The sequence below is a fragment of the Xenopus laevis genome, chromosome 6L (genome assembly GCF_017654675.1).
Source record: "Xenopus laevis strain J_2021 chromosome 6L, Xenopus_laevis_v10.1, whole genome shotgun sequence".
NCBI lineage: Eukaryota > Metazoa > Chordata > Amphibia > Anura > Pipidae > Xenopus > Xenopus laevis.
The window spans coordinates 63246188-63270102 of NC_054381.1; the positions used below are offsets into that span (position 1 = coordinate 63246188).

The 23915-nt window shown below is 34.9% G+C and overlaps 1 protein-coding gene and 1 long non-coding RNA gene across 5 annotated transcripts in view; one reads left to right on the forward strand and one right to left on the reverse strand.

The window, feature by feature from the left end:
- The window catches only part of vwc2.L (von Willebrand factor C domain containing 2 L homeolog), a 207947-nt gene that overhangs the window by 96827 nt on the left and 87205 nt on the right, over nt 1-23915 (forward strand). The window contains exon 3 of the mRNA XM_018267555.2: nt 9239-9368. Within this exon, the coding sequence (XP_018123044.1) occupies nt 9239-9368 (130 nt within the window). The remainder of the gene's footprint in view (nt 1-9238; nt 9369-23915) is intronic.
- LOC121394636 overlaps nt 7865-23915 on the reverse strand; it is a 120605-nt gene continuing 104554 nt past the window's right edge. For 2 of the 4 annotated variants that reach the window (XR_005961883.1, XR_005961882.1), the window contains 2 exons: nt 23853-23888; nt 11051-12889 (listed from right to left, as the gene is read on the reverse strand). This is a non-coding gene — a long non-coding RNA (uncharacterized LOC121394636). Of the gene's footprint in view, nt 9358-11050; nt 12890-22220; nt 22907-23852; nt 23889-23915 lie in introns of those variants that run through there. The other 2 variants (XR_005961884.1, XR_005961885.1) reach the window with 2 other exon arrangements.

Here is a 23915-nt window from a genome sequence, read left to right on the forward strand (position 1 = left end):
TTTCTATGTTTTGCACGCTTTGGAAATTTAACGGATGCGATGGTCATTCATGTTGTCCGTGTGTGTGATGTTATAAAGTACTATTGAACTGTTTTGTTTTTGTGTAATTCGCCTCATTTACCACTATAACAATAGAGAAAGTGATGCAACTTTGTATATAATTTTGAAGGGGCTGCTATAAGGTGCCATAGTCAGTATTTAGTGGGCTGGTGGGTGCTGTTTGGGCCTCTGTGTACCTAAAATGCCAGAGCCTATTTTAATTCTCAGTCGGACCTGGTGGTGCATGATATTACAAAAACCTTGAGGAGTAGGAGCCTGCCCTGTGCTTCCAGTTGGAGAGCTATTATTGGACATATATTCTTAAACTAGAAATAAGGGATCCAAAAGCTCCAAATTACAGGAAAATCATCTCCTTTTTCTCTGTAATAATAAAACAGTACCTTGTACAGGTAGTGTATGCGATCCTTTATTCAGAAATCCTGTGTCAGAAAGCTCTGTATCATGGAAATGTTGTCTCCATAGACTCTATTTTATCCATAAAATCAATTGTTAAAATGATTTCCTTTTTCTCTGTACTAATAAAGCAGTACCTTGTACAGTCGATTCTGGAAAAAATGCTGAAATTCACGTTTTCTCTCCATTTTGTCGAGATTTTCTTCGATCAAATTAAACCAAGTTTTTAAAATAAGCTAAAATCGGGCATGGGAGTTTGGTTGTGTTTTTTTTAAATAAAATATGAGATCAATTCAGATTTTCGTAAATAAAACCCCTTAAGTATGAAGATCCAAATTACGAAAAGTTCCGTTATCTGGAAAACCCCAGGTCCCAAGCTTTCTGTATAACAGGTCACATATCTGTATAATTTTTGTCAGTTGAAAAATTAAATCGCTCTTCAGTATGATAAGCTCTTTTGGACAGGGCCTTTTTACCTCTTGGATTGGGTTGTGGTGTTTTTTGTGTGTTTTCCGATATTAAATGTAAACACCCATTTATTGTATAAGCTGTGTAATAATAAGTATTATTATAATTAGTACAATTATAGTTATTATTATTGTAGTAGTAGTAGTAGTAATATGTAGAAGTAGTAATATGTTGCTATACGCTATTTGACCTGATGGAAAATTACTGACATTTTATTAATGTGAATTATTATATTACTCTGTTAGTTTAAAAGCAGGAAGTAGATGTTTGAAAGATACATTAGATTGAACCTTCATAAATAAGATTATAAACATTTTTGCAAATTTTGCAAGTATTTAGTGCTGCTGCAATATGAAATGCAACAATGTAAATTTACTGTGTATGTTGCTTGCACTTTTGCCTCTTGTCAAATGTGGCCTCTGGTTGTTACATCTTTTCCAGCCCTCCAATTCAATTGCAGCTCCACTAACTGACTTTTAATGGGGTTTTAAAATGTCTGATAAAGCCATTATATAAAAGTGTTTATATTAATTTATATTTTTGTTTTAATCGTTTTATGTTGGCCAACCTGAAGATTTGACAATAAACACAACTATATGGAACTACAACTCAATACAAAAAATCCTTCTAATTGACTGCTATGAATAACAAAATCTGGAACAAACATTGCATCTAGTGTAACATAAGCCATTTAAATCATAAGTATAAACCATAATACTATTATAGTACAAGGGTACTTGTTTAATAGGCATTGCAATGCTGCACCAGTTTCCTAGCAACATGTGAGTGAACAGTCATGTCTCTCGCTGTGGGGACTAACTTATCCAGGAAAAAGCATAAATGATTCCTGATTATATTGCAGTAACCTGTGCTCTAACTGTATGTGTTAGGTTCAAGCTGGGGTATGCTGGAATATGTTCAGTTTTTAAAACCACCACATATTCTGCTACCCTGTAATGGCTTCTCCTGAACTAAAAGGCTGATGTCTTAATTATGTTTCTACTATCCTGCTAGAATTAGTAATAATGTATAAAGCAGATTGTTAGTCAGTTTTGTATCATGTCTTCTTTGGAATATCAATATGAGCTATGACAATGATAAATAGAAGATGAGTCAAATTGTATGAAATTTGCGATTATCACACAGATTGGTCCTTTGTAAATAAATGAAATCCCAATATACCAGATGATAATTTTAACACAAAAAGTCATTTTAGTATTTGAGTATCAGTCATAATACAGTATCAGCCATAATATAGTATCAGTTATAAAACAGAGCTATTTAGCTATTTAAAAGATAAAAATAATTTATTTATGTCCATATCTGCACCAGAATGCAGGCAAAAATGATAGAATATTCAATGAGCGTGCATACATTCAACTTGTACACCATAGCTTCATGTAAATGAAAAAATGGAATAATACATGTTCTGCTTATGTATTCCTTTATTAAATTAGACTGCATATCCACACCACAAAACACTAAATGTATTTAAATAGCATTCTTTCTGATCAGAGAGGTGAATAGATGTTGCAAAAGCTTTTCCTCGTATCACACTATAAATTGATACCAGTGTTGCTGCATTACTTATTTAAATTTGTGTCTAGACTTTACTATAGTGCTTAGCCGGTTCAGCACTATTATCTAGTGTTTCCTTAACTGTTATTTCGTATTTTTACATGCCGTCTACAGTCATACACCAAATAATTGCAGCTTGAGATTTTATTTTTGTTTTTAGGATGAAAACAGGATTTGTACATTATTTTATTAAGTTGAAAGTTATGCTTTTTGAGCTATTTTCAGAATCCATTATTCAGGCTCTAATTTGGTATGCAAAACGTATGCATAGTTCCTTGATTTCCTTCTTGCCCAGTGGTTCTTTTTACCTCCTGCGATTTGTTTTTTCTGATTACACAGATAACTGTGGACACAGTGAGAAACACAGCTCTAAATGCAAGATAAATACAGCGTTAAATACTGATGCTTATTCACCCCAGGATAGATATATGATAGATGATAGATAGATAGAAAGATAGATAGAGAGATAGAGAGATAGAGAGATAGATAGATGGATAGATACATGCAACCTTCCCTTAGAATTCAGGATTCAAGCACATCTTTAATTTACTTGAAACCTCTTTTTCCTGATATACATAACTACTGTATGGCCAGTGTTGTACATCATTACTCTGAGTTCTGATTCTCCCCTACCTTCCCCTAGTGAAGAAGACAATGAGTTTATTCATCAAACAGAGCCACAGTAAATGGCTTTAATTGTCCATGTGACTCTTGTCATAAAAAAAAACACAAAGAAACACAAGCATAAAAAAAACATATCTCTGTCTGTGTGCCACTATGGTATGGGACCTGTTATCCAGAATGCTCGGGACCTTGGCTTTTCCAGATAAGGGGTCTTTCCGTAATATGGATCTCCATACCTTAAGTCTGCTAAAAATCATCTTAAACATAAAATAAACCCAATAGTATTGTTATGCCTTCAATAAGGATTAATGATAGCTAAGTTAGGATCAAGTACAAGGTGCTGTTTTAGAAAAGGGGAATCATTTTTAAAAGATTTGACTTATTTGGTTCAAATGGAGTCTATAGCAGACAGCTGCTGACACCAGACCTTTTTAAAAGTGTGAATTGGCTTTCGGGCAAGCACTGTGTGAGGCATTGGTTTACAGTTAATAACAATAAAACAGAAAAGATCATGCCAACACATTTTAGTTATCACAATCACTGTGGTAAGCACAGGGCTCACATGATCCTTGTGAAATGTTGTGCAGTACCATCAGGAGGCTGTATTACTCTCAAAGCAATACTGCCCTCAGTTAGTGCTTCCATTACACAATTGTTAAATGTGGTTTTAATTTTTATTTTAATTGCAGCCAATTACATTTGCATGATTTTTATTGTTTTGTCCAACACCAATACCTAAATCGGGTCTTGGATCTAAGACCCTAATTTCCACATTAAATGTGTCAGTGTCACACTGAGATAATGCCATTGTTGTATGAATAAGAAACAATTGTTATTATTATTATATGATTATTATGAAACATTGATATTGAAGCCATAACATTATTCTTTTGACGGTTTCAATGGTAAATAATGACTTGGCAATTAGTCTACCATACCAACTGAAATTAAGTTCAAATGCACATTAAAGAGGCAATAAAATAAACCACAATCCATTTCAGAGTGCAAATAATGCAGATACACACATTGATCAGTTCGAGCATTACAATAATTATTGGAAGTTTAGTTAGCAACAACCATTGAGAAGCATCCACAGTTTTCCTGGCCACACTCAAGATTTTGACATCATTTATTCATACAGTGTATATATATATATATATATATATATATATATATTGCCACTGGCCTTTTAAAATTGTAACCTTTGATTTTAAACACACTATACCAAAGTCTAACATTTTGGTCCTTGTGGTGTGGATATATATAGTTTAACAGAAGGACCCGCGCTCCATTTTGTTATGAACTAAATGTGTTTTATTTTCAATGCATTGAAAAGTGAAGTGCGGGTCCTTCTGTTCCCAAATTGTGTGTGTGTGTGTATGTGTATATATCTATCTATCTATCTATCTATCTATCTATCTATCTATCTATCTATCTATCTATCTATCTATCTATCTATCTATCTATCTATCTATCTATCTATCTATCTATATATATATATATATATATATATATATATAGAGCAAACAAAAAAACGCACACACAGGACTTATGAAGTGCAAAAAAATAAAAAATTTATTGCAACGTTTCGGCTCCTGTACTCGAGCCTTCTTCACCTGAAGAAGGCTTGAGTACAGGAGCCGAAACGTTGCAATAAATTTTTTATTTTTTGCACTTCATAAGTCCTGTGTGTGCGGTTTTTTGTTTGCTCTATGTATGATTGATTATAACCTGCACCCGGGCAATTGCCTAATGGATTAAGAGTGCTCCAGCCGCTAGAATGAGTATATATATATATATATATATATATATATATATATATATATATATATATATATATATATATATATATATATATAGTAGAAATGAATGAAGCAGCACTCGATTAATGCAAAAGGTGTATATATATATATATAAAATACACAAGAGTCACCTATATCCTGAAAATTATTATGTCATCAGTTAATGATGGTTTTTACTCACTGAACCTCAGTGATGACATATTATTCACTGGAAAAAAGGATATTATAAATCACAGGAACTCCTTGGTGATTTATAATATCCCTATATTTTACAACAGTACATTATTCACTATATAGTTTTTTTTATATAGAAACTGTATTGTTATAAAATACTAACACACAATGCTGAACCCTAACTGTCCCTCTGAAGTGTTCCCCTGGATTCGCTTGGATGGAGGCATTATACAAATACTTGGCATAGAAAGATCAAACATCCATGACATGCAAAGGATTAATCATATTTGAAAGACTTGTACATAAGTGGTTTTGGAGACCTGTGAGGTGTTTGGATTAAAAGAGTTAAAATGCTAAATGTTCTTGGATTTGAGAGTTATTGAAGAGTTTTTAACCATATTTCAGAAACAAAAATTGAAACAAAGGAAAGTCCCCAAGAATGAGAATTACCTTTAGAGACTGCAATCTAGTTACATTCCAGAAGAGTTACAATCCCCGGAAGAGAACGGAAAAAATATTGATTTTTGTTCACCTTCCTTTAAATCTAACATTAATCGTGAAACACATTTGAAGCAGAAGACATGAAATTTACCAAAATGTCTCTAAACAAGATTGAGCATGGATTTAATTCCTTTAAAATATAAGTAAGAAACATTTTACAAGCCAGCCAAATAATCAATTTATCTCATGTGCAGCTATATACATATGTTTTACATTAGTAGTCGCAGAATTATACATTGGCATTAGGTGGTAGGGCTGGAAAGTTTTGATTCATTACTCTACAAATGCATGATTAAATACAGTGATACAATGCCATTGGTTACAGTGGATTCAGTGTATTATAAATTATATTATTTTGATATACTTTACAAAGAGCTATATCTACCTCATTAGTTATTGTATGTTCCCAAGTGGATCTTAATGTCTATCTGTTTGCAAACACACATACAATCAAGGGTCAGTTTTATATAAATTACCTGTTTCATGAGAAGGAGATTTACCTATCACTATGTTTGGGGCTTTGAATGAAACTAGAGCACCCCTAGGAAATGCATGCAAAAGGATAACATATAAACTCAATATCTGATCAGAATTAAACCCAAGTCCCCAACACTCTGAGGTGGCAATATTAACCACTGCACCAGCATGCTGTCCATGTTGACAACTCCAACCAAGATTATTAACTATTTTCATGTTTTGTTTTTTTTTTTATAAAAATTGTTCTATTATTTCAAGACTCATTTTTACATGTTTTGTTGTACTCTGTTATATTAATACAAATATTTGTCAAGTATCACATCACATATCATTGCACCCATGTTGCCTCTAGTCAAATAGGGCCTCTGACACTGGTGCAGTGAATAAGCAAATAAAGCGAATAAATTCAGTAATATATTGTTACTAAATGTGCATTGTGATTAAAAACTATTGAGGAATGTAGGAGCAATTATATCAGTTTATAAAACAAATAACATTGGTTGTTTTGCAAGAAAGATTTTACTTTAGTACCCATGTGCCTTTTAATATAGAAAAAAAACCTGAGGCATAGGCTTGTAAGTGTATTAAAACCAAATGTGTTAAGCTTAGTCAGTCATAACTGAAGAAGCCTTTAAAGGAACAGTTCAGTGTAAAAATAAAAACTGGGTAAATAGATAGACTGTGCAAAATAAAAAATGTTTCTAGTATAATTAATTAGCCAAAAATGTAATGTTTGGATGTCTAACAGGACAAAACACAACTTCCTGCTTTTCAGCTCTCTAACTCTGAGTTAGTCATTGACATTAAGGGGGTCACATGGGACATAACTGTTCAGTGAGTTTGCAATAGATCCTCAGCATTAAAAAGCAACAGTTATGACCTATGTGCCCCCCCTCAAGTCACTCATCAGTTACTGCCTGGCAACCAATCATTGGAAAAGAGAGATGCAAAGCAGGAAGTTGATGTTAGACATCAAGTCACCCCAGCCTTTATACATTACTACTACATTACATACTACATTTATACATTATTACTACATTACATAACTGACTATATTCAGCACTTTCCAGATGTCACTGCACTCCCCACTCCCCCCCCCGTTCTCTTCACCATTTAATTGTGTAGCCAGGGCATGGGGATGGACATCAGGTCCCCCATTCTGATGCACAAACAGGATTCTGAGATGATGCAAGGCTTGCCTTAATAACAGTATCCGCAAAATGTCTCCTGCCCTCTTGCTATAATTATGAATTCCAAGACCAAAGGAAACAAGATTCAGGTAATTTATACAGTGTAATTAAAGTCAATTTTGCTTGACTAATGTGATAAAATAGGATTTTAAATAATTTTTTTGGGTGACTGATCCCCTTTAAGGTAAACTGTTCCATGATTGCAGCTGGTGATGGTGATTTAAGTAAGATGGTGCTACACACATGCTAAGGGTAGGGACACACTGGGCGATTTGGGGACCAATCTTCCCCGAATGCCTCCCCTCGCTCTGCACCTGGCTAAAATGAAAAATCGCCTGCGCTAATCACACGCGGCGATTCGTTTTCCGAAGTCGCCCGAAGTTTCCTCGTGAGGCAACTTCGGGCGACTTCGGAAAACGAATCGCCGTGTGTGATTAGCGCCGGCGACTTTTCATTTTATCCAGGCGCAGAGTGAGGGGAAGAAAAGTCGCTGCGATTAGTCGCCAGGCGACTAAATCTCCCCAAATCGCCCAGTGTGTCCCTACCCTAAAAGAGAACAAAACAGACAAAGCAATAAAAATGCAGACATATACTGTAGACATAAAATAACAGGGATTTTATTTAATCTGGCTCTTCAAGATAATCATGCTAATTGAAGTCCTTCCTAGTGTTTGATGCTCTCATGCTACATCATGCAAAAGCGCCAAATGACTTTCAGAAGGCATGTTTGTATAAGAAGAGCAGTCAGGAGAGAATGGGGCACACAAAGGACAGTACATGGTGGGGTTACAACATTTTTATGGGAAAACAATATTTTCCACATTAAATTAAATGAGAAAGACAAAATGCTGGCAAAAATTAACCAGAGTAAATAAAAGTACTGGTACGATTATGAGCAAAAATGGCAGGCCTTGCTTTTTTGTTTTTCTCTGGATACGTGTATTACTTATCGAAGCTTTTCTTGCAGTGAAACTCCCAGTCCCTGTCCATCCCACAGCTATTCACTACTTATCTGTGCCTCTGATTGTGGCACTCATATTGAGGATGAGTGGTGGTTAAAAATGATAATTGACTAGAAATATTAGGGTGCATCACTTAACTTAGTGTGAAATTTCACACACAATGTTTTTTCCCACAATGCAGAATTTTCCCCCCAGAATCCTAGCGACATTGCAGACACAACGTGAACATTGAATCAGGCGTTTTACTATGTCTGATTTGTCAAAATGGGTGCAACTGCACATGTGCTTTGTCGCAAATCAGACACAGTAGTTTCAAATAATTTAAGTCTGCCTGGCATCAGTTTTGGTGTTCAGAGTTTGAATGACACCTGAGCCCAATTCGTTAGATGCAAGATTTCTGCGTCTATTGACAAAGGGTTCTGAAGAAACCCTGGAGCTACCATCTGGTCATTAGGTGACAGTAGTTCAAGGGTTTGCACAGTGCATTAGTAACCGCAGCAGAGCTCAATTCTGAACAGAAGGCAGAAAGGACTGATCAGCAATGAGCGCAACTCTAAAGAATTGAGAAAAGCGAATTTGGACTTAAATACCTTTAATGAAAGTGGTTTCAGATGTAACTCATTGCAGGGAAAAGTGCAAGTTTTCCACTGAGCCTGCAGACATAAATTAGCCCTTCTGTTTTCATGTCCCTCTAAGCCCTCAGATCTTTGCATGTCCCCATGAGACCAATGTGATCACTAAGATGCAAGGTGTTATTAAATAAATAATAGTCAAAAGCCCAATACAATATTTTTCACAGTGTATGCTTTTTGTGTGATTATTTGGTACAGATGTATAAATATTATTGCCATTTTAAGTAAAAAGTATTCTAACACAAGTCTTGAGAAAATTGAGATAATCAGCAATGGCTTAAATGCTGAAATCTTCATTCAGTATTCTCTAGCGTAAGCCAGGGGTACAAAATTAGCATCTGTTCCAAAACATAGTAATGAAATTGTGTATATTTCAGGTATCTCCCTGTGAGAAATGTCGGTGCGATGCCAACGGTGAAGTAATGTGTACGGTGTCAGCATGTCCTCAGACGGATTGTGTGGATCCTGTGTATGAGCCAGAGCAGTGCTGTCCTATCTGCAAAAATGGTAAAAAAAAATCTGTCGAGCGAATGTCTTCTTAGTTATTACGTATTGCTTCATGGAACTACTGGCTACTAAATATCATAACATTCATGTAAAATAAATGCTAATCGTTTTTGTTCTGATTCTGAAGACTGATTTGGGACTTGATGATATTTCTTGAAATATGGGTGTTTGAAACAAAGTTTGAAAGTTAATGTCTATCAACAACTTTTTTTTTTTAAACAAGACTTCATCTGAAATATAACATTTTCTAAATACTTGTTCCCATTATCTTTAACATTATGTGCTGCTGAAATGTTAGTAGTAGGTAAATAATATACACTTATAGTACTTTGTATGGTTATGACAGATGTAACTATCCCTTTCTGCACAGTGTTTCCTTTTGTAGTTGCTGCATTTTCCCCAAGAGCATCCCAGAGAAAATAGTATAATAGTAGCTTCCGAACATACAGTATTACTGTACTATAGTGTTTCCCACATACCTTCATAATTCATATGTTTTAATGCCAGTCTTAAATATAATGTTTAGATGGTCACTGTTGACCACAACCTTTTCTTCTGAATTACATTTGCTGCAAATTAAAACAACTCTTTGTTTTTCAAATATTTTATTGAAGTTTTACCATAAAACAAGCAGAATCAAAACGCAGCCTGTTAAAATGCAGTCATGAAGACATATATAACAAATGTCAGAAAAATCAGACAAGTCCTCAGTAAATAGGCAACTCTTTAACTCTTTAAAATAGGAGAATTTAAATGACCCACCACATCAAAAAGAAATAATGAGAGGAATTTTGTGAATAATAGATTTTGAGCTTACTAGTGAAACACTGTATCCTGAGGTGATAACGAAGATAAATTAAGCAGATAAGGTGGTATGGATCTACAGTACTTACAAAATATACTGTTAAGGGACTTGCAATAATATAGCAGGATTTTCTTCAATTTGCTAATCTGAAATAATTTTTATGGATAATTAGCTCTATTTCAAATCTATTACAATGCCTCAAACTGTTCCACATCAAGAAATGCTAAACATTGTTAGTAAAGCATTTTTTTTTCATTTCAACCCAAATCAAAATTGTGTTCTGTGGGGATCTAATTGGTCACTAAATATTTGGTGAAGAATGAGGTACTGTTTACTTAACAAAATATATCCTAGTTGTTCATTTTAAGGATTTTGTGCAGAACCTGTGGGGATAAGCAGATTGGTGGAATGATAATTTTGAGGGTTTGCTATAATTAGAGTGGTAAGGAGCTGAATCAATAGATTATATATTATATAGATAATAGTATTATAGCAGAACAGTAAACAATATTCACATATTGAGCTGAACCCATTACAGCTGTTCCTCTACTACATTTCTTATTATTACTTTATATGGAGGACAGGTGTTAAATGGTTGTAACTTATGAATGTAGCATAAGTATTTTAACTATGCACTGTTACTGATTTTAAAAAAATGAAACATACCTTGCTGTATTTACTTTCATACCTCCTATGCACATACTATATATCAGATAGTGGATCAAAATCAATGCATATTGGCTAAATGTATGCATGGAGGCAGCGGAAGTTCTTGCAAACAGCAGTAAGCTTGTTTTTACAAGAGGCTACAGACTCTCATTAGCTCATCCACTCACAGGAAATCAGCTGCCGTTGCTAGACAACACGATCAGTTGTGTTTTAATGAGAAAATGTTTAATAGTTTTCAGTGTATTGCTACACCTTTTGTACTGAGACATTCATTCATCATACTTTGGAAAACATTTTGAAACATTCTGGTTCTCTTACTGTATGAAGCATTTTTTTTGTAGGCTATTTGAACACATTTTTAACTAGTGCTCTGTTAACTTACAATACAGTTGCTTTTTTTCATGTTTTGAATACATTGTATTTTTAGCAACCCCCTGCAGAGAGGTATTCCCAGGCTCTGGCCCTCTACCAAGACCTACCAGTGTTTTACCTCCAGGATGTGATGGTTATTAGCAAAAGATTAAAAGAGAACAAGCAATTAAAAAATCTACTCTTCACCATTGAAATATACTCTTATAATCACAAAGAGAATAGTTTTTTCATAATAACTGCTCTCAGCTCTCTCACTGCTAGTGCCTTTATTTGCTGGGACAATGTCATATAGTCTAATAGGTGCTCCTTTATCAGTTCCTCTGTTTCCTTATTGAGCCTCTTGCAGTAGGATTAAGCTCCCAAATCCAGCAGTTGCCTTTGCATCTGAAATTTTGTCTCTTGAGTTCTGCACTTTCCCCAATCAGGCCCTTACATCCAGAGGTCCACCACCTGATGCTCTGTAGAGCAGGATTAACCCACTATTGATCCACTTCTGTAACAAAATCCCTGCAGCCGAATTAATGCAAAGGATCGGAAAGTATTATGGGTCATGCAATTTAATTTCAAGGTTTCTACTCAAAAAAAGGTTTCTAATCAAAAAAGTCCAGTGCCTCTGACAGAAAACTAGCACAACAGTCCCTAGCATAGCAGTTTAAGTTCAAGCCCCATTCAAGACCCAATCCTTAGGTGGCAACAAGTTTACCTATTTAAGAAATCATTGTTGTATGAGCCTATCAAACCAAGTATATCTGAATTAGTGCACTACAAATATCCTGGATTCACTGACCTTTAAGATGGGCATCCAAGAGTGTAATGTATTGCCCTTAAACCCTGGAACCATATTGTGTCATGCCAAAGCTCCAACTAAGGTAAAAGAGAAATTATGTCTTTGTCTTATCTTGCTGGCGATATGTCATTTAAAACAAATAGTGAGGATGTTTTCCCCATAAGAGGCCACCCCTTTAGACTATAAGAAGTGCCTAGTTATTTGAATGAAATTCACTGTCTGGTGGTGTTATGATGGCAGATTCTCTTAATGACTTTAAAAATATGTCTAACATTTACCAGTTTGATGTGAGGCAGGCTTCTATCAGTCTTCCAATGAGGCCCAAAACTCAATTTGATACAAAAACTGAATAATGTTTACATTTGTCACGGAGATCATTTATATAAGTAAGGCCAGAACAAAGCATGACAAAGAGATAACAAAGGCAATTTTAACTCATATTAAAAGAAAAATGATGGTAAAATAAGAGAGGAAATAGTGAAATATAGAGTAACAATGTAAATAACATACCAAGAAGGAAAACATAGGACTGTTTACCAGACTGTGCACAAGCAGGAAAATTGAGTGCTTCCAACAAAAAAGGAAAAAAAAGATGAATTACAGAAGCAGCACAATACCATGCCATAATAAATACTACACAGAGGTACCAGACTATGCAGCAGAAAGGCTCCACCAGTATTTTCACATTATTGCTGCTTGTTGGTACTTGAGAAATGTTTAATATAGATGCAAGCTCAGGCAATGTCTCTTAACGGAAAATCCACGGTCCATTAGTGCACTGCCAAAGAACGGTATGTGTCTCTCAAACAAGTGTTACATTGGCTCTTCAGATACTGATTTGTGGTTGCTATTTTTTTTTCTTCTTTCCCACAGGCCAAGTTGGTGTTACTGTTTTATATGAAAAAAAATGAATACATAAATGAACTAAACAAAGGGACATTGCAATTAACTTTTTTTCTACATGCTTTAGCAAACAAAAGCAGCACTGCAAAGATCAAATAAAAAGGATATGTGTACATGTGAGTGGAATACTGAATTAAGGGGCAGAAATGGAATGTACAGTATAAAATATTCGTTATGGATTTTTTTTTCTGGGATAGTACTAAAAAGCTGAACATCAGGCCTCAATGTCAAGAATGTCAAACAGCAGCTGCAAAATCTAATTACATGGCTTCTTGCATAAATAAGGGTGATGCAAGAGATAGAAATAATTCTCATATGCTGTATATTAACATTTGGTTGCCCTCTCTCCTCTCTACCATCCTACCCCCCCTAACAGCCAAGGTGATAAGAATACACTCAGTTCATGTAAGTTAATGATAATGTGAATCTTGTAAGCAGGAGCCCTGAGCTAATTATGAGGTTACAAATAAATACGCTCTGGACTACAAGATGATTCATACAAGTAATATTGCATTTTTGGTGTCCGCTGAAAGGGTCTATTTCATTCACATTTATAAATGAGATTTGAGGCAGTGTCACGAAGTTTACCCCGGATCTAGTAACCCTTATATTTGGCTTTTAGAAAAATAGCAGGCAGTGTCCAAGGGTAGAGAGTTCTAGAAGGGATCACCATCAACCATAATACAGAGCAGACTGTTTGGCTTTTCTTGCTAGAATAATGATTTCATTGCATTTGAACAGTAAAATGGGCAGATTCATGCCAATAAAAAAAGCTCACACTTGATTTTGACTTACTTATATACATTTTACTGTAGATTATAATGAATAGTGTCCCCCAACCAAATTTATAGAAATACAGATATGGGACCCATTATCCAGAATGCCTGGGATCTAATTTGGATCTCCATACTTTAAGTCTATTAAAATAAGGATTAATTATATCTTAGTTGGGATCAAGTACAGGGCACTGGTTATTATTACAGGGAAAAAGCAAAAGAAATATGTTTTGAAATCTTGAATTATTTGATTAAATGATTTGATTAAAACGGAGTGTAAGACGCTTTTCCACGTCTCTTGGTGCGCAGGCGTGCACTTCCGCATTCTTCACGTGCCCCAGCTAGAAGCAAATGACGCTGGTGTCATTTCGTTGGCACTTGACGCCGACATCATGTTACAACATCAGATTTGAATTTTTTGGCGCCAGATCCTCCTTAGAGGGCACTGTCTCCATTGTAACAGTGCACAAGCTGGCTTCTGTTTCTAGATCCTGCCGAAGAGTTTAAACTGTTTTTGGATTCCTGTTTTTTTTGACTCCTGCCTGTTTATTGACTTCGAGTCCTGCTGCCTGCCTTGACCCTTTCGCCTGATCTTGGACTACATTTTGCCTAATCCTTGCCGGTACCTTATTTTTGGACTTGTTTCTAATTTACTCACTACTCCTTATAGATTCCGTAGCAGAAAACCCGGGCCCCAAAAGATCGTAGATGAACACCGGAATCCACAGGGGTAACAAGGGTAATTGTAACAGGAGTCACATTGCAGTTATGTTGCCTGTTTAAAAGCACTCCACCTTCGGCCCTGTGTTTTTATATGGGCATGTAAGTTCACTATTAAAAAAACAACAGCAATGGTTCCAGACTTTTTCAACTGAAGTCTCTCCCTTGAATTCCAAAGCTTGATCTGGGCCCCCTTTAAAGGAGAACTAAAACATAACTAAAGAAGTAGGCTAGAAATGTTGTACATTATGTTTTGGGCTTCTATACCAGCCCAAGGCAACCACAGTCCTTTAGCATTAAAGATCTGTGTCTCCAAAGATGCCCCAGTAGCTCCCATCTTCTTTTCTGCTGATTCACTGCACATGCTCTGTGCTGCTGTCACTTACTGAGCTTAGGGACTGACTCACAATATACAGTATACATAGAATATAAATATCACAATATAAGGATGATTAGGAATTAATACTAATAATTACTACACATGGCAGCTCAGAAGCCAGTGCAACTAGCATCAGAATTATATAGCATCAGCTTATATTATAGGTCAACCTCATTTTCTGCTTAATAATTTGTGACAACCACTAAGCTTAGCTGCTCAGAGCCCAAGTGTCGAATACACTTACCAAGGTGGTGACCCCCTGTGACAAGTTTGAAGTCCTGAATAATTGCTGCTATTGAGAAGCTGAAACTTTAGGCTGGTGCAATAAATTCAGTTTATAAAATATGGAATTTTTAACCATATTAATTTTTAGGGTTTAGTTCTTTAACTAAAAACACTTCAGCACTTCTGTATTCAGCATTGTTAGAAATACTCTGTACACTTTTCTCTATCATCATACCATTAGCTGCTTTCCCCTGCAATCAGAAGTCATATATTCGTATAGTGTAAATGGAAACGAACACAATACAACTGTTTTTTAATCATCAATGTCACTAAGCTATATATTTTCTGCAATACTGTACTAGAGTATTAAAGAGTATAAAGAAGCAATAATCAATAAAGATTATATGTATAATATGTCTGTGGCTGCTGGAAAGATTGCCTGTCTATAATAAAAAAAAAAACCCAAAGCTTAGATCCAAAGAATATAGTCTATTACCATGGATACAGTGATGTCATGAGAAGAGCCAGGTCATTTCATCCAAAGTGATATTAAAAAGCTACAAGAAAGGGAGCAAAGTATGCTAAATAACAGCTGTGTGTAATGAGCAACAAGCAGGGAAGCATAACAGAGAAATTGTTGTTCAAAAATGTACAATAAAAAGGACACAGGGACCAATGAACTAAACTCAAAAAGACTCCTGGAGAGAAACTGTGGGCAATAGACAGATATAGCATAGGGAAATATCATAAGAACAAAATAGTCAGTGTTATTCTGCCTCTTTGGAAAAAGCCTCTAGGGGCAGTGGCCGATGCAGAGATTTGTCTCCATTAAAAATAAGGCAAATTTGGAAGAACAAAGCTGTATGTTGGTTTTTACCGCCAGTGATTTAAGTTATTCGAAAATGGAAACACATTTTCGGGAAATTTTACGCCCACAGTCGTGCATTTTTATCACAGGCAACAAATCATCCTGTCAGTCACCGACCTAAGGTTTCATCAAATTTCAAAAAAGGTACAACAAAGAGTAAACCTTTGGACAAAACTCGAATATCACAAAGGCTATTTACATTTTCAAATGGTTCAAGGGACCTCTGCCTTTGACTTCTACATGACCTCAACAGGTTTTAGATGGCGTATTTTCTGATTCAAGCTATTTCCAGGGTAGAGGTATAATAAATATTGAAAAATTCACGAAAATTTTATATTTTTTTAAATTATTAAGGGTTAAAGGAAATAAAAAGCTAATTACAGGAAAACGCTTAAAATTACAGGAGAGCAATCTACCTTAGAGTCCATTTTAATCAAATAATACAAATTTTTAAAAATAATTTCCTTTTTCCTGTAATAAAACAGTGTCTTGTACTAAGATATAATTAATCCTTATATTGGAGGCAAATCAATCCTACTGGGTTTATTTAATGTTTAAATGTTTTTAGTCGACTTTAATTACGGAAAGACCCCCTTATCTAGGTCCCAACCATTTTGGATACATTCCATACCTGTTTAGTAAAAGAACATGTAATTCTAATCGACTTACCAATATACGTTTGTTACATATATTCTGTGATTTAAAAGTTACTTGTAAATGTAATTATTGTTGAAAACAGTGTTTGCTTATTGCATTTTGTTTTCCTGGGTCTTGCCTTTAAAGGAGAACTAAACCCCCATCTCCTTCCCTCCATTGGCCCGCTCCCTGCTTTCTCCCTCCATGGTACTTTACCTTTCTTGAAAAAAGTGTCCCTGGCATTAACGTTGGCATATTCATGGCAAGTAGCTGAGTGGAGCTCAAGGGCGCCATCTTCAGTATCTTCAGATCCTCTTGTTTTCCTTCGGCAATCTTATATGTTTTCCGGCAATCTTTGGAGCTTTCTGGCACATGGGCATGACTGGCCCCAACTGTGCATGCACCAAAAAAACTCAGTATCGGCGCTCATTAACGCGAGAGATCCATAGATACTGAAGAGGGCCCCAATAAGCTCTGCTGAGCCACTCTGCATGAATATGCCACCGTTAATGCCAAAAACTTTTTTTTTTCAGGTAAGTTACTATTGAAGGAGAAAGTAGGGAGGGGCCAATGGAGGGAAGGGGATGGGGGTTTTTGCTTAACGGGGGTTTAAGCAAAACAATGGAATAGGAGTCAGTTCACCTACAGGTTTGTTAATCAGCTTTAATTAGTCAGCTTGCAACATTTTTTCTGGTGCCAGAAACACAGAAAATGTAAACAGTCAGACATAGTGGTGTAACCCACCAATTTACAGTAGATAATAAGAATAGGGATTGTATGCATGAAGTGTGCTTATAAAGGATGACATAAGACAGGGGTCCCCAGCAGCACAAGCATGAAAAATGTTTGTGGGTGGGACAAAATAACTGCTGTCATTGGCCATTTGGTAGCCCTTATGTAGACTAGCACACCTGGTTTTCATGCAACATAAACTTGCATCCAAGCCTGGAATTTAAAAATAATCACTGGGAACAACATCCAATAGATTGGTGAGCAACATGTTACTCATGAGCCACTGGTTGGGGCTAACTTACTTACATAAGAGGTCCTCAACTTTTCAAGCCAAATATTTTGTTGAGCTTTAGAGGAATTAAAGGATTTAAAGTTTTCCATGACTGTATAGATTGTTATATTTTAGTTTTGACTTGTAAAGAAAATAAGTCTTGAAAGGTAATTGTTCTCTAACTTCTCTTCTACTGTTACACAGACATGACATTTATTTTGATATACTGCATTTAAAGGAATTGTTCAGTGTAAAAATAAAAACTGGCTAAATAGATAGCCTGTGCAAAATAAAAAATGTTTCTAATATAGTTAGTTAGCCAAAAATGCAATGTATAAAGGCTGGAGTGATTTGATGTATAACAAGTCAGTCAGAACCTGCTTTTCAGCTCTCTTAGTTTACACAGACTGGTTACCCTGGTTACCAGGCAGTAACCAATCAGAGAGTTGAGGGGGGGGGCACATGGGTCATATCTGTTGCTTTTGAATCTGAGCTGAATGCTGAGGATCAAGTACAAACTCACTGAACAGAAATGTCCTATGTGGCCCCCCTTCAAGTCGCTGACTAACTCAGAGTTATAGAGCTGAAAAGCAGGAAGTTGGATTCTGGCTGTTTTATTAGACATCTGTTCACTGCAGCCTTTATATATTACATTTTTGGCTAACTAACTATATTAGAAACATTTTTTATTTTGCACAGCCTATCTATTTACCCAGTTTTTATTTTCACACTGAACTATTCCTTTAAGGCTATAATCAAAATGGCAATGCCAAGGTAGTACAGTATTTTGAAGCATTCAAGAACTTAATAATTAATACACTGCACACAGTATACAAGAAAAGAATAATGCATTTTCCCATGTCCATCTACAGCAAAATCTTTGCTCACAAATTAGGATTTGCAAAGATTTCCTTTTCTTTTATAATTATTGCGTGTTCCATTCAAAATGCATTTAGGATTAAATGAATGAAATTTACAATTTTGCTGCCAACTGATATTTATTTCTGATTTTTGCATGTATTGTTTTCAAGAACGTGTGCTGGAGTTACTTTGTATGCATTAACTGTGGAGGGGCCGTCCTCCTATACCCCAGGCACCGTACTTAATCGTTTGGAGAGGCCAGGTGTGCGTGTGCAAATTTTTGCCTAATTGTTTTCAAGAAGAACACACCTAGGGGCACATTTACTTAAACGAAGCGAAGGATTAGAATAAAAAATACTTTGAATTTTGAAGTATTTTTTTGGCTACTTCGACCATCGAATTGGCTAATTCAACCTTTGACTTTGACTACGAATTGAACGATTCGAACTAAAAATCGTTCAACTATTCGACCATTCGATAGTCGAAGTACTGTCTCTTAAAAAAAAACATCGACCACCTACTTCGCCACGTAAAACCTACCGAGCACCAATGTTAGCCTATGGGGAAGGTCCCCATAGGCTTTCCTACCAATTTGGGATCGAAGGAAAATCACTCGATTGATTAAAATCCTTCGAATCGTTCAATTCGAAGGATTTAATCGTTTGATCGAACGATTTTTCCTACGATCATTCACAGGAATTGCGATAAAACCTTCGACTTCGAATATCGAAGTCAAAGGATTTTACTTAGACGGTCGAATATCGAGAGTTAATTAACCCTCGATATTCGACCAATAGTAAATGTGCCCATACATATGTGCATGAATTGGTATAACTCAAGCATGACAATAACAAATTAATTAAATCAATCAAAAATAAGATTACAAAACAGCAAATTAATTGTTAAAGTATGCTCTACAACCTATATTTTCTAAAATGAGCCTGCTAGGAAAAATTCTGATTTTCTAGCATTATTTAGCTGTGCCCCATAAATTTGCATGTTGTTACAATTAACAAAGGGCTTGTTTTCTTCTGGTCACCAATAGAATTGATAGAAATCTGCACAACTTAAAAAATTTCTGCCCAAAGTATACAAATTAATTTAACTGCTTTTCTCACCAAAAAAAGCCATTGTGAATGTTTCTTAAAATGAACAAAATTTCAAATGTTTGAAAGTTTCTGCCAAAAAGCCACAGCCAATAAATGTGATATAATTCAAACTGCTGTCATAATACCAGGAAAATGTTAGAAATCTCAATTTGCCCTTATATATATCCCCCACATAATTTTTTGCATATAAAGGCAATATCCCGCATTCATTCTAATTTTCATAGCTTACACCTAAGGTCCACCAAACAAAACTCACAGAAATTTCTATATTTACTCAAAACTAAAAAAAATTAAATCAATGCTAAATTTAGCAGTTTTTAATCAGCTCTAAAGTTTCATGGCAGCCTTTTACCTCCTGCATACTATGGTATAGATGTTAAAACACCATAAATATAATAGCCATGGGTATTCTGACTACTTTTATGATCTCCCATATTCCTTTCAACTGCACCCTCGCAACAACATTCTTTTATGCTTTGACTTCAAGTCCTTCAATTACTCTTCTTTGTTTTTAGCTGCTTTGATATTAATATATTAACCCTTTGTTTACATTTTCACTTGTTAAAGGGGTTGTTCACCTTTGAGTACACTTATTGATGTAGATAAGAATATTTTGAGAATTTAATTAATTAAACATTTAATTATTTGTCTTTTTTTTATTATTTGTGGATATTTAGCTTTTTTATTCAGCAGCTCTCCAGTTTGCAGTTTCAGTTTCAGTCTGACTGCTAAGGTGTAGCAACCATGCATTGAGCAGACTGCAGTATGAATAGGAGCGGCCGTGAATAGAAAGATGAGTAATATAAAGTAACAATAACAATAAACTTGTAGCCCTACACAGTATTTGTTTTGAAAAGAGTCATAACTAAAAGGCAAATAATTAAACAACAATTAAAAATAAATAATGAATACCAATTAAAAAGTTGCTCAGAATCAAACAGTCTATAACATACTGTAAGTTAACTTAAAGGCGCACCACCATCACTAATTGAAATCTCTCATATACCAGCAAACAAAGGAAAGGCAATATTTTGGACATTTCCCTTTTGTAAATGAATGAGTCACAAATTACATGTAGTGAAGGGAAATTGCACATACCGGACATGGTTCACATAAATGCCACCATTGACCATAAAGGTGCACCTGTGAGCTTGATGTGGCCACTAGCTTGATAGTTCGGTAGGCCTGTGTGAGAATTTTTGGAAGGCATGGTCAAACTTGCATTTAATTTTTGAGATAAAGATTGCTTGAGATGTATTTAGATCTGCATGCTTTAGCTGGGAATAATTAAACTACAATCACATTTTAAGTTAATTGCACCAGTTTTTTTAATTTGCAATGCAACACTTGATGATTGATATAACCCAATAGAACAATGTAATCTCCAGTAAGCAAGGCTCTGTCATTTCTAAATGTAATTATGTTGCTGCCTTTCTTCGAAAGTGTTAATAAATTACAAGTCACATATAAACACTGAGTATTTGGCCAGTACATCTTCATCTCCGTTTCTGCTGACGCTAAGATGCTTAATATGCCTTTTATTTACTCTTGTCAGGTCTGTTTAAGTTTTGCCAAGGAGTAATGGAAAATAAATATACAATGTTTTATACACACATAATTAACTGTGTCTGGTGTATGACTCTTGTCAAGACAAACTAATTAATAGTTCATAGGCTTGAATAGTCATGTACATTTGCATACTAACATTACATTTATCTGTTACATTTTTATTCAACATGGGGTCCAAAAAGTAACGTCTAACGGTACATTAAGGCTAATTATTAATAAAACGAAAACGCCTGGAGCATGTTTTGACATTTATGCTGCATTGCTGTTTAATTATCACAAATACTCCTAAAGTTGAAATAATCTTTAAATACATCATTATAACTTAGAATGTGAGAATGCACTGTTATGTTAGTCAGTATTCTAATATAGTTTTGAAGAAAAATATATTGTACCTGACATTTAAAAGTCATTTCGTAAGAATTACTGTTGTAACGTGTGTTGCTAAAATAAAGAAACATGTAATTCAATTATACTCCAGAATAAATATTCTATATGACTCATTTCAGTTTGAGTGTAGAACAAAATTAGTCTATGGTGTTCTTAAGCTTGCACTTTGTGTTTCATTATTAGTAAATAATAATATTCTATGCCACCTCACTTAAAGGAGTTGTTCACCTTTGAGTTGACTTTTAGTATGATTTAGAAAATGTTATTCTGAGACAATTTGCAATTGGTTTTAATTTTTTTTATTAATTATGGCTTTTGAGTTATTTAACTTTTTATGCAGCAGCTCTCCAGCTTGCAACTTTGTTAAACAAATACCCTATTGTCATATAAAAAGATTTCATTCTATAGTTTTGCAGAGAGCCATGAGTGACATTTGACTCTTGTTTATGGCCCTGTATATATATATATATATATATATTAAAACACATATTCTGGAAGGTTTCTCTGTCATTTGCAATGTAAGTGTGTGCCCTATTGCCCTAATTCATCTTGATCAATAGGAGAGGCCTGAATATAGAAATAATAATAAATTTGAGGCTTACAGAGAATTTGTTTTTTTTAACATGGGATCAGTGACCCCATTTGAAAGCTGGAAAGAGTCAGAAGAAGAAAGCAAATAATAAAAAAACTATTAAAGACAAATTATGAAGACCAATTGAAAAGTTGCTTAGAATTGCCCATTGTATAACATACTAAAAGTAATTAATTGCACGATAAATTATAAGGGTTCTTAAACATATCTAACTTTATCCACACTTTATGGTTTATCAAACTTTTAATATTACCAATTATTTGCAGGATAACAGAACATTAAAACTTATCATAGCCCCATCTGTGTTGAAAAAACATCAAAACCAAAATAATAATGATGTTGATGATGAACGAGAAAAAGCAATGAAGATCAAATCAACATTGGGGTGAAAAAGATGTAGACAGTGTGCCCTGTGCAGGTTTTCCCCAAGACATTGCAGTCTGTGATTACTGTTCAATGCCATCCTGACTAGAAAATAAATTGGTTTATTACTCAGCAAGTCCAGTTGTTTTAGAATTACTTATATTAGATAAACCATGACCTGGATGAATGAAAATCTTCATAGTATTTTATAGAATACTATGGTAAATGTTTAAAAGCCAGCTGAATAAACAGTTCACTTTATCAGCTGGGTATGAAAGATCTACAGTATAAAGTTCTGAGCAAAGAATGAATTGACAGAATAGCATATGTATTTATTAGGTAACGTCTTTCTTCCAAGTCCTTTGCTTTAAGGTTAAGTTGCTCCATGTTGAACAAAAGCATTGCGAATTCCACAGAACTCACGTCTCGTCCCAGGTTTCGCCGCTGTATCTGACGTCCAGCAGCTCTTAATATAGACTCTACGGAAGCAGCGCTGTTGCACAAGCATCTTTCTCTGTAGCAGAGAGAAACTTGAGAGGGGTGGTTCCACTTGCGAACCATAATGCAATATGCACAGTGTGATGCACATTAAATTATTTACCCTCACTTATACAACTTTATTTTCCTACTTAAGTTCATCTGTGTTTTGTTATACATGGGAACTGTTTTAAACAGTACTTCAGTGGCTGGCTACCTTGTGTTTCTGTCTCATTTGATATATTTCTTTACCTCCTGCCAGCAGATTGCTTTGAACTTGTCAGTATTGCAAAGTCTTTAAAAAACAAGTCTAAACCAGAGATGGTAAAAATTTCTGAGTGGGCATGGTCTGTATGAATTCGCAGTATGGGTATTAATGAAAATCTGGTAGTATTACTCATGTGCCCACATGGCACATAAATATTATATAGTATATAAGACACACATATATATATATATATATATATATATATATATATATATATATATATATATATATATATATATATATATATATATGTGTGTGTGTGTGTGTGTGTGTGTGTGTATGTGTGCATGCACTGTGGGATATATAGATAAATAATTTAAATAAGGACTGATTAGATGATGATAGATAGATAGATAGATAGATAGATAGATAGATAGATAGATAGATGATAGATAGATAGATAGATAGATAGATACATACATCTATTGAAATAAAGGAAAGTATAGAGTGACTCTTAAATAGGAAAAGCTCCAGGCCAAATGGATATACAGCAGCTTTTTACAAAGAAAGAATTGGTCCCGCTGCTCTTAGTTTTACTTCAACTCTATATCTAACTTAAGGGGTTTCCACCCACAAGCTCAAGAGGCCCATATCACAATCATACCTAAAGCAGATAAAGATCCCCAATTATGTTAAAGCTATACTGTAGCCCAATATCACAAATTAACATTGATATCAAAATGTATGCAAAAATTTTGGGTAACAGATTACTTACCGTTTCTGATTCATCCAGAACAGGCAGGGTTTGTCCCTAAAAGAGAGGGGAAAGATAATACAG